Raw genomic sequence first — 16054 nt, forward strand, 5'->3', positions numbered from 1 at the left:
TGTTCTACTAATGCAATATATTGCGTTTAGTTGATTTTTTTAAGGTATTAAGTCAACCTTTTGTTCTTACAGTAAATCCCAGTTGGTCATGATGTATACGCCTTTTTCTTTGCTGGATTTGGTTTGCTAATCATTTAAGGATTTTTGTGTCTATATCTCAGGAATATTAGTCTGTAGCTTTTATGTGATGCCTTGATCTGGCTTTGGTATCAGGATGATTCTGGCCTCATGAAATAGGTTGGGTAGTATTCTCTTTTGTTTTCTGAGGGTTTATGTTGGATTGGTGTTATTTCTTCCTTAATAGAATTCACCAATAAAGCCATCTGGGCCTGGAATTTTTTGAATGTGGAAGATTTTTAATGACTAAGTCAATTTTGAAAATTATTATTGGCCTAATCCAGGTTTTTTTGTTTCTTGAGTCAGTTATATGTGTTTTACCTTCTGGTAATTTTGTGCACACTTAATAATTTGTGCCTTTTGGGGTGTCTGGGTAGTGTAGTCGGTTGAGCGTCTGACTCTTGGTTTTGGCTCAGGTCATGATCTCAGGATTGTGGGATCAAGCCCCACATTGGGCTCTGCACTCTACATGGAGTCTGCTTGAGTGAGATCCTCTTTCTCCTCCCTCCTCTCCCTCTCTGCCCTTCCTGCTTGTAATGTTCTTGCTCTAAAATAAGTAAATCTTTAAAAATAATAATTTGTGCCTTTTTTAGACACTTGTGTTTTCATCTCAGTTTAATTTATTGGCATATATTCATAATATTGTAATCTTTTTTAATTTTCATAGGATCTATAGTGATGTCCTGCTTTCTTCCTAACTTTTGGTAATTTGTGTCTTCTGTTTCTTGGTCAGCCTACCTGAAGACAGCAATTCTGTTGTTCTTCTCAAAGAAATAACTTTTAGTTCCATTGATATTTCTCTGTCATTTTCTGGGTTTTATTTCATTAATTTCCACTCTGAATTTTATTATTCTTTGGGTTTGAATTGGTCTTCTCTTTCTAGCTTCTTAAGATGGAATGTTAAATTGTTTATTGTAGCTCTTTTTTTTTTTTTTTAAGAGTTGAAAGCAATGAATTTCCCTATAAGGGCTGCATTAACTTCATCTTGTGAATTTTGAAATGTTGGGGTTTTTATTCTTATTCTTTGAACATGAGTTATTGAGAAGTGGGTTAGTTTCCAAATACCTGGGACAGCAGATTTCTTTTTGTGATTGATTTTTTTTTTTCTTTAAGACTTTATTTGAGAGTGAGAACATGAGCCGGGGGCTGAGGGGGGTGTTGCAGAGGGTGAGCGAGGAGCCCAACTTGGGGCTTGATCCTAGGACCCTGGGATCATGACCTGAGCCTAAGGCAGTTGCTTAGCTAAGCCACCAAGGTGCCCCCTTGTGATTGATTTCCAGTTTAATCCCTCTGCACTAGAGAACATATTTTGTATGATTTCAGTCCTTTTAAATTTACTGAGACTTGTGAGGTCAGCTTAGTGCTGGTATCTTTTGTGTTTTCTTTTTAATCTTTTTAAGATTTTATTATTCATAAGAGAGAGAAAGAGAGAGGGGCAGAGACATAGGCAGAGAGAAGCAGGCTCCACACAGGGAGCCCAATATGGGACTTGATCCTGGGACTCTAGGACCATGCCCTGGGCCAAAGGCAGATGCTTAACTGCTGAGCCATCCAGGGATCCCTTTTGTGTTTTCTTAAGTGAATATAAAAGACATTGCTCCCCACTGGATGACTTTTCTGTGCTGAGCACATTGGCTTAGCCAGACACAGTCTATGCTTTAGAGGACTTGCTTTCTTAAAGTCCCAATTCTTAGTTTCACTTGGTCTTGTGTGGATGAGGAAAGCTGAGCTATGGGACAAATCAGTGATCAGATGACCTCTCTGAACGAGTCAGGGGCCTAGACACACCACCAGATTCCTCATTTTGCTTTTCATTAGCAGAGTTTGATTTCACACACCTGTCAGCGATCTCCCATCAAAGATTTTAATTCTTTGTTGCTCTCCTGTCTCTCGGTCTGTGTTTGCTTAGATGCCCCGAGGGTGGTTTGGGAGGATCCCTTGGCTATCAGTTAAGATTTGGTTAAACTGAAGAAAACCTCAAATAGCCATGATTTTCTCTATTCTGGCATCCTGAGTACCTGGCTCCTGCTTCATAGACTAAAATGGCTGCTAGAGCTCCAGCTGTTACCTCAGCATTTCTTCTATCTAGGAGGAAGAAGACCCATGTTTTCTATACATATAAGAAAGTCAAATGGTGGGGCACCTGGGTGGCTCAGTGGTTGAACATCTGCCTTCAGCTCAGGTTGTGATCCTGGCTCCTAGGATAGAGTCCTGCATTAAGCTCCCTGCATGGAGCCTGCTTCTCCCTCTGCCCCCACCCCCCACCCCTGTCTCTCATGAATAAATAAAATCTTAAAAAAAAAAGTCAAATTGTATACTTCGATTCTGTTAGCCAGAAGTTAAACTAGCCACCTAGCTGAAAGGGAGCCTGGAAAACACTTCTGCTCTGGGTAGACTCATGCTTAGCCAACACAAGAAAAGTGCTCGCAGTAACAAGTTTAGGCGAGTGCTTGTTATGTGCCAGGAACTGTGTTAAACACTGTGACTCTCCCATTTAATCCTTATGATAATCCTGTGGGTGGGCCTTGTGGTTAGCCTCATTTTACAGAGGAGGAAACTGAAGCCCAAGGAGATCAGTGATTTGCCCAGATGCACACAGCTATTAAATGGAGGAGCAAGAATCCAAACTCAGGCATTTGACTCCAGAATCAGTGTCCTTGGCTAACTACTCTGCTGCATCTTATCCTCTCCCTTCTGCAATTCCTATTTCTCCTTCTAGGTGAAAACCCCTCAGAGCAAGGCCAACCAAGCTCCCACCAGAGCAACTTCAGCCAAAGGGGCAGCATCAGCTCCAGGAAAAGTTGTCAGTGCAGCTGTTCAAATCAAGCAGGAGTCCCCGGCCAAGGCAAGTGGAACCAGAAGCCCAGGAGAGGCTGGAGGTGGGGTGGAGAGGAGGACCTAGCAGTTGGCTGAGCCCAGACAGGCCCCCCGCACAGGTGGGAGGGACTTCTGCACATTCACACCATGAGAGGACTTAACCTAAATGGAGCCGTGCTACCTACTTCCTTCCCTAACGCCATTACCTCTTATTCAGGTAAAGCCACCAGCAAGAACCTCCCAGAGCAATGCTGTCTCAGTGAGGGGCCAGGGCGCTGTGCCAGCTGTGGGGAAGGCAGTGGCCACAGCAGCCCAGGCCCAGCCAGGGCCAGTCAAGAACTCAGAGGAGGACTCGGAGAGCAGTGAGGAGGACTCCGACAGTGACGGGGAGGCCCGCACTCCGGTGAGGCCCGGGAAGAGTGGAGAGCAGCTCTTGCTGTCCCTCCCTCCCCTAATTCTATTTCTCTTGCTCTAGGTGAAGCCCTCAGGAAAGACCCCCCAGGTTGGAACTGCCTCAGCCCCCAGCAAGGGGCTGTCCAGGAAAGGGGCCACAGCAGCCCCTCCCAGGAAGACAGGAGCCGTGGCCACCCAGGCTGGGAAGTCGGAGGAGGACTCTGAGAGCAGCAGTGAGGAGGAGTCTGACAGCGAGGAGGAGGCCCCGGCCCAGGTGAGGCCTGATGAGGAAGCTGCTACCATACAAGGCCTCTGAGCTGATACAACCCACTCCTTGCTCAGGACCTGGGTGCAGGGCCAGGTGAGGAAAGAAGACCAGTTTAAAGCTGTGGCTCCCAGGTCCTTAACCAGCTGCTGTCCTCCCTGTCTCCTTAGGTAAAACCTGGTATAAAGCCTCCCCAAACCAAGGCTTCCCTGCTGAAAGGTGTCTCAGGCACTCCTGCATCTGCCAAGGCCTCCACAACACGAGTGGACACCTCAGCCCCACAGAAGGCTAGACCAGCACCTCCTGCCAAGGTAAATGAGGCTAGAAATCCCGGGATGTCACCAGGAATCTCAGGTTCCAGAGGGTCCTGGGGGGCTAGAGGAAGTCCCCTCCCTCACCTGGGCCTGGGACCGCAGGTAGGCATGTGTATCTCCCCAGGTGGAGCTCCGCTGGTGTGAAGCCTCAGGAGTGAGGAGAAGGAGGGAATGAGGAACTGACTTTTATCTGGATGATTTTCCCTCTGTCCGTGTACAGAAAGCAGCAGGAGCAGCTATGTCCTGCAGGAGTTCAAGGAGACCAACTCCAGGATTCAGAGGGCTCATGCGTGTGCTGGAAGTGATTTACACAGGCCTGGTAGTCAGCATTTATTTAGCCTGGGTGTCAGAAGCTGAAGAGGGTGGTGGCTGCTAAGGCAAACTGAAGAGCTCTGGTCCCATCTAGGAAGATGGTCCCTGTCAGCTCCAGTGCCCAGATGTGCCCCCTGTGTGGCCACATCTTCCTTTCCTGTGCCAGGCTGAGCTCCATCCCCTCTTAGATTTGTTTTCTTCACGAGTAAAACAGTGGTCCTAGCTCTGACCTCTGCCTTTAGTGCATCAGACCAGACCAAGTACAAGCGCTGTGTCTCGCTGGTAGAGATAAAGGGATGAAAGATGCTGGCCCTGCCCTTGTGGGCAAGATGAAGTAGCTGGCTTATTGGAGAATATTCTGGCCGTGCTCTTTGCTGGAGCTGAGAGAACAGGTCTCTTAGAGGCCGGAAGAGGCGCTTGAGCAGAGCCTGAAGAGCAGGGGTTCACTAGACAAAAAAGTGGAGCTAGGCACTCCGGGGCAGGGGATGACCAAGGGAAGGGAACGTGAAGTCAGGTGGGTTCCACAAAGGCCAGCCATCCCTTGGGCCTCAGTTACTTCTAGTTGCTTGTTACCGGTCACATTTACAGAGGCCTACACATCAGACTAAGACACAAGGGTCCCAGCCATGTTCAGACAGTATTTTGGGGTTTCTTTTATGTCTTAAGGATGCCCTGATCCAAGAATCCACTTATCTGCAGGAGAAAACCTAATTCCCAAGGCTTAAAGGGCATTGGTTACCTCATAATGCACAAAGCTTTGGGGGTAAAGGTGGTTCCTTGGGTGTGACATCATTGGTGACCCAGATTTCTTCCATCTTTTGCTCATTGTCCTGGCAGGGCTGCAGCACCTCCACAAGAGCTAGGAAGTCCCTCAGCTGACCTCCCTTCCCCCTTCCCCTCCTCATCCAGATCTAAGGCATGTGCTTCCCCCCCCCCCCCAAAAAAAAAAAGCTGCTCACTGATAAGGGGCTTGTGGTTCTGTGATTGGCTGGGAGAAAGGGCCACCTCTCCCAGAGCCTGGTGGGGGGGTGTTGCTTATCAGAGTCAGGATTCTGTTAATGAGGAAGACATGGGGGCACGGGCACGGCTGTTGCAGTGTGCTGCGGTGTACGTTGTAGCTGACCCGTTTAAAAAGTAGGAAATGACATAAGATCTAGCAGCTCTTGAGAAATTAGACTCGGGCAGCCTGCGTGGCTCAGCCGCTGTAGTGTCTGGATTCTGCCCCCGCCCCGGGCTCCCCTGAACTGGTCCCCACCAGTGCCTATCTCTCCATACTCTCCTCTTCTGGCCCCCTCATTCACCTCTTGCCCAGCCAGCCCCCCTCATTTATTCCTGGCCTGGTAGGAGGGGTGGCAGCCTTGGGACGCTTCCAGCTGGGTCTGGCTTTTACCTGGGGGTGCCACAGCCGATGTGAGCATGCTGGCACTACTGCCTGCCCTGCCCTCTGCAACCTAGTCCCAGGCTGCTGTCTCCTCTCATTCAGAGGCCTGACCAACAGCACTCCAGCCCTCAGGTTTGAGTGGTGGCTGGTGGCTGACTCCTACGTCCCTTTCAAGTTCAGAGCCAACTCTGGAAGGAGCATTAGCAGAATGGAAGCCTGTGTTTCCAGTGGCTGTGGCACATGCCTGAGACTGTCCTCCTGTGCATGTAGTAAGGGGCTGGGCTGCTTTCCGTGGACAGCCAGTATACGTGAGGGTCCTTGCTCACTGGCCACAGTTTCTCCGCCCTGGTCCCTCAGGTGTGTTCTCCCTCAGCTGACGGCTCCTCTCCCCTACCCATGTGCTTGTCCCCTCAGAAAGAGGGGAGCTCCAAAACTGCGAAAAGCAAGACCCAGGCCCCAGCACCTCCAGAGAAGAACGCAGAGGGGTCCTCCGAGAGCAGCGACGAGGAGCTGCCGGCCACCCAGGTATGCCCTTCCTTCTCTTTGGGAAACTGCAGCTCAGAGTAGGGCAGCAGGGCCTGGGGAGGGGGCTGGGGAGGTGGAGGGTGAGGGCAGATCTTTGCCATTTAAACAGCACTTTACGGTTTCCTGGTTGGTTCATTCATCCTCGCAGTAACCCCAGGAGGTAGGCAGCAGAGCATCACTGAACATCCAGGCTTCAGAGCCAAACCATGTAGGCTCAGTGCTGGCTCTCCCAGCCACCAGTTCTGTGACCCTGGGCACACCCCAACCATTCTGAGGCCTGGATATTTGCACCGTAAGCAGGCAGGGTAACTGTCCTCCCTCCCGCATCCGGGCACAGTGTGCTGCCTGATGAGGAGCACCTGTCACTGCAAGAGGGCACGTGCTGTGGCCATTTGATGCATCAAAAATCAAAGCCCAGGGAGTTGAAGTCAATTCCCCAAATTGTCATGACTCAGAACAAGCCAGGTAGATGCTGGCCCCTGGCTCCTTGTGCCTCCCCTTCCTGTCTGGGGCTGGGAGGCTTCTTTGCGGAGCTTGGCAGAAGCCAGTGGGCACGACCGGGCCCTCACCCCAGCGCCCGTGGCGCATATTCACATGCTCTGCTGCACCCGCCGTCCTCCCCGGACTGTTCCCCCTGAGGTTGGGACCAAGGCCACCTTGTCTCCCCAGCTTGCTAAGTCAGGCCTCTGGGTGAGCCCCACCTGTCCAGCAGATGGCAGTGCCCTTTGTCCTGTAGCCCCAGGTGCCTGGACGTACTGCCAGTCCCATAAATACCACACCAGTGGGGTCTCCGTAACCATCTCCCTCAGATTCCACACCACGTGCTGACCTGCCCATCAGGGAGGTCAGGTGCTTGCCACCCTGTGACAGGCTGGGGTGCTCACGCCATCCTCCTGTTAGGAGCACAGGTTATAAAAATCCTAATGAACAGCTCCATCTAACGCTGTCAGCCACTTTGTGCCAAGCACTGTGCCAAACCCTGTACCTCCTTATTCTATTAAGTACCCACAGCATCTCTCTGAGGGTAGGTCCTTCTTTTATCCCCATCTTAAGGAGGAGGCTCGGAGAAGTTGAGTGAACTAATTGCCCAGCATCACCTGTCCAGGAGCAAGCGGGCAGATCTGACATTTGAACGCAGGCCGTCCGCGCTGGGCCCTGCCCTCTGGCTGGCCGGGCGCCCTTAGGAGGCCGCTGCCTCCTCTGAGCAGGATCGGGACAGCTGGGAGGGAGGGGGCTGCCTCGCCCTGCTTTGCGGGGGCGGACTAACACAATTAAAATGAACATCATGCTTAAGCTGAACCGTTTAATTGGTACGTTAGTCCTGAAGATTCTGGAGTCCCTATTAAAAAAGAAACAGGAGAAAAGTTGGCGTTCTGTGCCTTCCCCTAGGAGGATTCAGGGAAGACGGCACAGCCTAAGGAAACTGCAGCCCCTCCTCACTGCTGGGGGATGTTTAGCTCCTTAATCCCCAGCTCACTAATTATGATTATTATCACTATTATGCATTTGTCAAGTACTTCTCTATTGACAAGTTTCACTCTGTTACTATTAGCCTATCAGTGGAGAAAACGGATGGATGCCAGGGTGGTAGGCAGAGTCTCGGGCTGGGAGGTGGAGGCGATTGTGGCTCCATTCCCAGGCTCCCTCACTGTGCCTCAGTCTCCCCAGCTACAAAGGATGGGCCCCAGCCTCTTTCTCTGAGCTATACTTCAGGGGGTGGTGTTCTGTGGCTCAGCCCTGTTGCGCTGGCATTATGAACCCCAGAACAGGGTCTGTACCCTGTATCAATTGGTAGGTACCCTATTAGTGTGTTAAGTTGAAGCTCTAGCATGGTTGTTTCTGGTAGGAGCTCCTGTCTGGTGCCTGGAAAGCTGACTTCCAGCCCAGCTATGGCACAGTTTGCTGGTCACCCTGGGTGTGGCCACTTGCCCTCTCTTGAGCCTCAGCCTTCTCAATCCGTGGAGTGACATTCCCTGGGGGCCGGTGAACCACGAGGCTCCAGGCCCACCCCTGGGCAGTGGGGTTTCCTGGCCCCTTAGGGTGGGGCAGGCCCAGGACCAATTAAGCGGCCCTGAGGCAGTTCTGTGAGGGGCTCTTGGATTGCCTCCTTGGCTCTGTCCCTTGCCCCCAGAGTTAGCCACCTGGGCTGATCAGCTCCTCACTCCCAGCCAGCCCCAGACTAGAATGAGGGCACAGTTGGTGAGCCGAGCTGTGACAAGCTCCCCGCTCCCCCCGGGGTTGGTGGTTCAGCAGGAGGGGAGCCCCTGCACCCCCTGTGGGCCCTGGCTGCCTGGTGCCTGCCGGGAGGTCCGGCCAAGCGTTCAGGCTGCAGCAGCTCCCCGTAAGCGTTGGTCACCCCTGCATGTGCTGTGCTTTGCAGTTTTCAAAAAAGCGCAGCAGAGCCCCTCTGGTGAGCGAGCCCGGGTTGAGATTGCTAACGGCCCCTCAACAGGTGGGAAACTAGGGCCGGAAGCCCAGGGGCTGGCCCACAGAGGTGGGATCAGAGGCGGGTTTCCCCATCTCCCTGGGTCGCACGGCCCACTTTTGCACGATGCCCTGCCCCTGTACCCCTGTCGTGTCCCTGCCCCCGGACGCCAGGCCTCCTGTGCCGCCCCCAGCCCGGAGGCCGTGTGGGCAGGTGGAAACGGGGGGAGGAGGCTTTTGCTGCTGAGCTGCTTTTAACATCCCAGACGTTATTGTTTGCTGCGGTGGGTTCGGTGCCTCTCCTCGTCCCCAACAATCTGTTCTTCTGTCTTCTCACATATATATAGATCTCCCCCTCCCTCAACTGTAAGCCTTCTCCCACTTTCCATCCTTCTCTCTTTCATCATGTGGGAAGGCAGGCTCTGGAAGCGGCAGATCAGAGCAGCCGCGGGGGAGGCCGTTTGGCAAGGGTGGGAAGGGCCGCAGCCCAGCAGAGCTTCCCCCCTCAGGCGGGCGCCTCTCTGCTTTACTTTTCATGCTAGCTCTCCCACCGCCCTCTGGGCCCAGGAGGTGGGCAGGCTGGTGTGATGGGCGAGACCGGGTCCCAGACGTTGGCCTAGGGCAGCTTCCTGCCACTGCCCTGTGTATCCCTCGCCCCCCCCACCCCAGGCCGGAGAAGGGGGGATCTCCAACAAAGTCTGACCTTTGAGGACAGGAGATGCAGCCTCATCCAGCTCCCTGGCTCCGTGTGTGCGAGGCGCCCTTGCGTGCAGTAGGCATCTATCCACCTGAGCTGTGACCCCAGCCTGGTCTGCAGGATCCCAGGGAGCGGCCGCTTTCTCTCTCTTTTCGTGCCTCACTGGAAGATGTAAAGCCTGCCCAAAGATAGAACAGCATGAAGAACCCCCACGTGCTTCCCCAGCCTCAGCGGGTCTGCACTCGTGACCAGGCTTACTTTGTGCAAGCCCTCCCCTCCTTCCCCAGCAACCCTGGGGTACTTTTCTTTTAAAGGACAGCCACCGCACAGCATCACCCCCTAAGAAACTGGCCTGCACAGTCAGTGTCCCCATTTCCCAGATTGTCTCGTGAATGATGGTCTTCTGGTGTGTTTAGATAAGAGTTCACACGGGGCCGCACTCTCATTGGGTTCCTTAAGTCTTCACCTTGGTTTTTCTCCTTTGCACTTTGTTTTGCTGAAGACACTGGGTCAGTATAGGTGAGTGGTTGCACCTTAGGCCACAGCTCAGGAGGCCACATCAGCATCTCTTGGACAGGAGCAGCTCAGTTACACACAGTCCCCAGCTGAATCGTGTGTAATGGTTGGGCAGCTGAGGGCTGTGCTGCTTAGAGCACCCTGCTCAGCCAGCGCCTGTCCCTGAAGTCAGCCAGAGGCAAGAAGGCTGCACTGGTTCTTCTGGCCCTGGCTTCACTTCAGTGAAACTGTGCTACCCTGGGCAGCTCTTCTGGATGTCTAATTTCCTCCCCCAACCCATCCAGGGGAGCTAGTACTGCTGACCTCAGGGGCCACTGTGAGCTATTGTGTGGGTCTTAGCAGGTGCCTGGACTAGGGGTGCACAGGGTGCCATGGGCAGCCCGAGTGACCTCTGCCTGCCCTGGGTCCCCTGGACCCCCTTGCCTTATAAAGCCCCTCCCCAGCTTCCCCTTTGCCTGGCCAAGCCTTTAATCACTGGGGGGGTATGTTTTGTTTTTGTTTTTCAAGGTGATTAAACCCCCTCTGATTTTTGTCGACCCTAATCGTAGTCCAGCTGGCCCAGCTGCTACCGCCACACAAGCTCCAGCTGCAGACACCCCGAGGAAGGCCCAGGCCTCGGAGAGCACAGCCAGGAGCTCCTCCTCCGAGAGTGAGGATGAGGATGTGATCCCCGCTACGCAGTGCTCTGTTCCTGGTGAGCACAGGCCCACTAGGCTGGGCTGACTCTTGTGCCGCAACTGCCAGGCTCCCCTGGGAGGGCTCGCCAGCACACACACATGTGCACACTCAAGCCCCATTGAGGCTGCTGGCTGAGTTACCCGGCACGTTGTTGGCCAGGAGGGGCTTGGGGCCAGGTCTCTGCAGCCTACATTGGTTCATGCCGATGAGGAACTACCTCTGACCTCTGTTTCCGGAGGAGTATTTGCCAGGACTTTCTCTGCCAGCTCCAAGGGGTGGGACCACACCAGTGGCTAGGAGCTGCAGATAGTAGGTTTCTACGTAATCTAAGGAAGAGCTTTGTAACAACTAACCGCCTGCCTGAACGAGGAAGGGTGCTCTGAGGTGGTGGTGAGCCTTCCAGTCCTGGTGGCATGTAAAGTGAGTCAGGGTAGTCTAACCAGACGTTGTAGGCAAGGATTCCATCTGTCAGTGGGAGACAGCTACATCTGGGATTTCTTTGACCTCTGAGCATCTGTGATACTCCTAGTGCCATCAGGAAAATGGCTAATGTTGTCCTGATGCTGTGAGGATAATAATGCCTGATTTTGGTAGGCTCATTTAATACAGAATAACACAAGAGAAAAATGTCAGTATAATCCACTGTCTGGAATAATGACTGACATTTTAGATCTGTCAACTTTACAAAAGCTGGAGCTATATCTGTGTTTTTGTCGAGGTCCTACTGGGCACATATGCCCCTGATTTTTCCTTGATGTACTGTGACGCTACATATTTACTGCGTGACTCTTGCTGGCTACAGAGCAGTCCTCAGGGTGGGCTTAGTGTGGTTTATCCCGGCAGTGCTTTGCTGGAGGGAGTTAAGGGCTTCATGGTTTGGGGGGTTATCACCAACAGCACTACATTGAACACCCATCACTGAGTCTTTGCAAATGATCGTGATATTCTTAGGAAGACTTCTGAGAGTACAGAAGGTCCCGTTTGGTAGCAGTGCTCCCCATCATTGCTCAAAGCGCTGGCCTGGCCAGCTGAGAGGCAACATTGTCTAGGCCTGAAGTGTGGGGAGGGGCCAGGAGAAATTCTGAGGTCACTGCCATAGCAGTCCTGTGATCTCCCCTGAGCTGGTGACACAGAGATAGTGACAGCTCCTGCCTGCGAGGCTCAGGGAGGTGGGGGAAGGCAGACTTTTGCTGCAAATACCGTGAGCATTGGGCCACGTCCCCATAAGGGCTGGAAAGTGGGGATTGCTACTTGGGTGCCCTGACTTGTACCCCATCCCACTCCATTTCAGCCGGTAGAACCAACGTGACCCCACTCACGGCCCACCCAAGGCCGGCTGTCAGAGCCAGCACTGTTGGGGCCAGCGGCGGTGAGGCGTCCGGTCGGGTGTCAGAAGGCAAGAAGCAGGAGGCACCCATCACTCAGGTACCTGGCAGGCAGGGGAGGGCTGTGCAGGCCACCTGGGGGCAGGGTACCTCCCTGCCCCCTCCGCGCCACCCCCCAAAAGTAGCCTCCCCTTGTGGCCAGCCCTTCCCTGGCTTGGTTGCAGGCCTGAAGCAGCTCCCGGGTACCTCTGAGGTGTGAGGAAGAGCAGTCTGGGAGCATGGCCCCCAGGCAGAACCAGGGCAGCTCCGTGTGTCCCTTGGCAGCCATTCCAGTGTGGTTGTGCTTTTGGTCTTTTTCTCTCCTGGTTCGGAAATGCCGCAAACAAACCTTGCCCTTTCTCAGTGTGGATAACATGACTCCCTGGCTTTCACTGTTTTCAATGCTTTTCTGCTAGGCCTTTGCCTAAGTCTGCAGCCTGAGCAGGATAGGGTTAGAGGCTCACCGTGTGAATGGCGGAGCTGAGTGCTGCTCCTCAACAAGACTGTTGAGGCCCGTCTAGGGTCAAGCAGGGCCAGAACCCAGGTCTCCTCACTCCTGGTACACAGCTCCTGGGCCACGTGGGTTAGTTTTCCTGTCCCATCGTGTCCCGTTCCCCACCACCACCAAAAAGGGCAGGATGGAATGGGGCACCTCTGTCCCAGAGGGGCTCATCATGAGGTGCAGCCCAGGAGAAGCTGCCTGGGAGCATGGGTAGCTGTGCTGTGGTCACTGCACCCAGCAGCCTACATCCATTCGGCCATTCAGCCAGCAGATGGTGCTGAGCATCTGCCCGCGCCAGGCACTGGCAATGCAGAAAGAAGACAGGGAGTCCCTTCCCTTGTGGGCCATGAAACAAGGAAGCCAAAAAATACCTGAGTATTTTGGGTGGGTGCTTTGAAGGAAACTGAGTATAAACTAGAGAATGATGGGGTGAGCTGTTTTAGGAAGGATGGGCAGGAATGGCCTCCCCAAGGAGGTGACATCAAGGCTAGAGAAGTCCTCCAAGCCAGGGAGTCTTCCAGGCAGGAGAGCACAGGTGTTGGGACCCTCTGGGGAAGTGCTGGGAGGGCCTGGGGGGTTTGCAGGGAGCCCCGCCCCGCTCTTCCCATTCTCGCTCCCTGACTGGTGGCAGATGTGGGAAGCCAGGTGGCATCAGGGGGACCTTTGAGGAAGTTGCAGCCACCAGGCCAGAGACTTTTCCCCAGGGCAAGCTCAGATTGAGTTGAGGGGCCTCGGGTGGGATCCGAGCTGCTTCCCACCGCTAGGCTAGAAGCTGTCTTTGGATCCTCTGAGAACATCATTATCACTTAGAACCTGAAGCCTGGCCCCATTTTCTGCCCACATGTGGCAGTATCCCTGTGACTGTCCCTCCGTCCCCCACTCTCAGCCCCGTGGCTCCTCGTGCAGATGCATACAGGCCCCTCCTACCCCAGCCAGGATCTGACCAGGGCATGGCACAGATGGCATCCTGAGAACCTGAGAGTCTCAGGGCTGCCTGTGGCTGTCCACAGGTGACAAAGAGGAACCCTGCTCACCTCCCGCTGACCCAGGCTGCCCTGAAGGTCCTTGCTCAGAAAGCCAGTGAGGCCCAGCCTCCTGCTGCCAGGACCCCGTCTTCAAGTGGGGTGAGCTGGGGAGCTGGGTGGTGGTGAGGCCAGGCCCCACCCTGGAGGGGGACAGCGATCAAAGATGACAGAACATAGAAGGGAGGGCCCAGGCAGGGCTCAAGTCCCAGCACCAGCACTGACCTGCCCTGTGAGTGTAGCATGCACACGTGTCTCTTCCCCATCCCCACCCCTGCTGCCCATCTGAGCATTTGTGGGAAGGCTACGAAGTGAGGCCTGGGTGTGAAGCAGCTAAGCGGCATTTGGTCCTGAGGTGACTGGGGTGCTCAGCTGCACCAAGTCTTAGTTCCCTTCATTTATTTTTCTACCCTTTTTTTTTTTTTTAAACCAAACTAGGTTGACCGTGCTCTGGGCACACTCCCCATAATGAGTCCTCAGATCACCCCTGTGCAGGCCAAGGTGACCAACAAGCTCAAAAAGGCTGAGGTCCCTGCAGTCGAGCAAGCCACAGCCACTCCTGCGGGACACCCCAAAGCCAAGGCCTCTGAGACCTCCAACGACAGCGAGGACAGCAGCAGCAGCTCTTCAGGGAGTGAGGAGGATGGTGACGGGCCCCAGAAGGCCCACAGGCGGGGTGAGGGTCCCAGCAGGAGAAGGCTGGGTGGGCCCGGAGCAGGGGAGTGGCGGCCGGGCGGAGCTCTAAGCTTGGGCCTCCACTGTGTATCTCCTTGTTCTGCAGCGTCTGCCTCATCATCCCGTGCTGGGCCTCAGTTTCCCTCTCCCTCCATGAGGAGGTTGGTCTACATGATACCAAATACCTTCCAGCTCTGCAGTGTGGCCACTGCTGACTTTTTGGTATCAGGCTCCCATTCCCAGGGTCATCCCCCCACCCCACAGAAAAGCAGGGCCACCTAAGTAGGGCCTCAGGAATTAGGAGGAAAGGTTTTAGCATTCAGGTGTCTTGCTTAGAGGGCTGCGAACAGCCATTGACCTTGGAGGGAGTCATGAGAGCCGGTATAGCCTTGGGCAGGAGGGTGAGGGATAAGCAGAAGGCTCAGGCCATCGTCCCAGGGCCTCCCAACAGCTGACCTGTGCTCCCCCAGTAGGTCCGGCCCCCTCTGCGACGGAGACCTTGGTAGAGGAGACCACAGCAGAGTCTAGCGAGGACGAGGTTGTGGCACCCTCTCAGGTAACTGCGAGGGAGGGGACTGGCACCTACCTCGGGGCCTTGGGGTGGGGGTTCAAGGCCACCCCCAGGGCCGCGTGTCAGCATAAAGCCACTCCTGGAGTCTGTAGCAAAGACTTGCCTTGACTTCAGAGGAGTCCCAGAAAAAAGGATATTTTGTAACAGATGGGATTTCTTTAAGGTTATCCTCTGTACAAGGCAAGCGCTGGTGATTTTCCGTTCGTGTTAGTAGTGAGAAGCTGTCTTCTTAACTGTGCCCAACGAAAACTGTATTAATTAAAATGGGGCAGGAGGTACCTACAGAGGGCTCAAGTGCTCACCGCCTGGCCCGATCTCTGGGGCTCTGGGATGGTTTCCTCACGGCAGGCCCTGCACTGGAGGGGAAGGGGGGCTGGGCAGGATTCCAACCTCGTTCACACTGGGTTTCTTCAGTCTCTCCTCTCAGGTTATGTGACCCCTGGGCCAACTCTGGCCAACTCCCAGGCTTCAAAGGCCACTCCTAGGCCAGACCTCAACCCGTCGGCTTCCTCTACTTCCACTAGCAAAGATGCCCCAGATGGCAAGCAGGAAGTGGAGCCCCAACACGTAGCAGGTACTGTATCCCCTAAAACAAGTGAGTCAAGGGCCATAGGAAAGACACAGTGGGACACGAAGGACAAGGCACTGGGCCCCTTCTTTCCCTCCCACCAGTATGGTCCTGTCTGTTGCAAGGGCCTTTCCAAGCATGGCCCGGGGCCCCTTGCCCAGGTATCTGGCTCTTACAACCTCGGATGGCCTGGAGGTCGGGTTATCCAGCTCTGTGGGACACTGGTGCACCTGATAGGCTGATCCCTGCCTTAAAGCGGCCTTAGCTCTCTCTAGATGACTTTCCTTCCTAACAGACAGACTGCTGGTATGGGCTGTAGGAACTCGGACAAAAGGCAGGAGCCATTTGTGGAGAAGTCTCTAGCACATGGCAAAGACCCCAGGTGATGGCCTGGCTTGTCATAAAACCTTAGGACCCTGGCCACTCTGGGCCTCTGTGCCCTAACCACACAGTTCAGGGGAGATCCATCCAGTCTGTGTCCAGGCGTGGCACACACAGAAAGCAGTCACCTGGTGTCTGGGGAGCAGACCAGAGTACTGAGGTCACCCAGCCTAGGGCATCTGCTGGCCCTGACTTTGCCAGTGCTGAGGGGCAGAAATCTCCGACCAGCATGCCTGGGACAGCTCTGGACAGTCCCCAGCTTTGGTGTTCTAGGGTGTTTGTCGACAGGAAACAGAGAAGTGGGCTGCAGGGAAGGAGGTTGTAGCACACAGGCTGTGCCCTCCTCAGCTTCCCTCTCCAATCAACACCCCCAGCCCTTGGCCAAGAAGCACCAAAGGACTGAACTGGGCCTCTGTCTGTCCTGGGACCCTCCTCTACTCAACCTGCCATGTGTGCCTCCCCGAGCTCCCCACAGTCCTGGAGCCAGAGCTGCTGGAGGTCCCACCTGGGCCCCACCCTCTGCAGGCACAGT

General features: G+C 54.3%; 1 protein-coding gene across 7 annotated transcripts in view; it reads left to right on the forward strand.

Annotated features, from left to right (window-relative positions):
- The window catches only part of TCOF1 (treacle ribosome biogenesis factor 1), a 39469-nt gene that overhangs the window by 19184 nt on the left and 4231 nt on the right, over positions 1-16054 (forward strand). For 2 of the 7 annotated variants that reach the window (XM_055325102.1, XM_055325105.1), the window contains exons 14-24: positions 2837-2962; positions 3152-3337; positions 3410-3601; positions 3763-3903; positions 6014-6124; positions 10269-10455; positions 11731-11864; positions 13316-13429; positions 13766-14003; positions 14473-14558; positions 14988-15147. In XM_055325102.1, the coding sequence (XP_055181077.1) occupies positions 2837-2962; positions 3152-3337; positions 3410-3601; positions 3763-3903; positions 6014-6124; positions 10269-10455; positions 11731-11864; positions 13316-13429; positions 13766-14003; positions 14473-14558; positions 14988-15147 (1675 nt within the window). The remainder of the gene's footprint in view (positions 1-2836; positions 2963-3151; positions 3338-3409; positions 3602-3762; positions 3904-6013; positions 6125-10268; positions 10456-11730; positions 11865-13315; positions 13430-13765; positions 14004-14472; positions 14559-14987; positions 15148-16054) is intronic. The other 5 variants (XM_055325103.1, XM_055325104.1, XM_055325107.1 and 2 more) reach the window with 5 other exon arrangements.

This window comes from Nyctereutes procyonoides, unplaced genomic scaffold (genome assembly GCF_905146905.1).
Source record: "Nyctereutes procyonoides isolate TBG_1078 unplaced genomic scaffold, NYPRO_anot_genome, whole genome shotgun sequence".
NCBI lineage: Eukaryota > Metazoa > Chordata > Mammalia > Carnivora > Canidae > Nyctereutes > Nyctereutes procyonoides.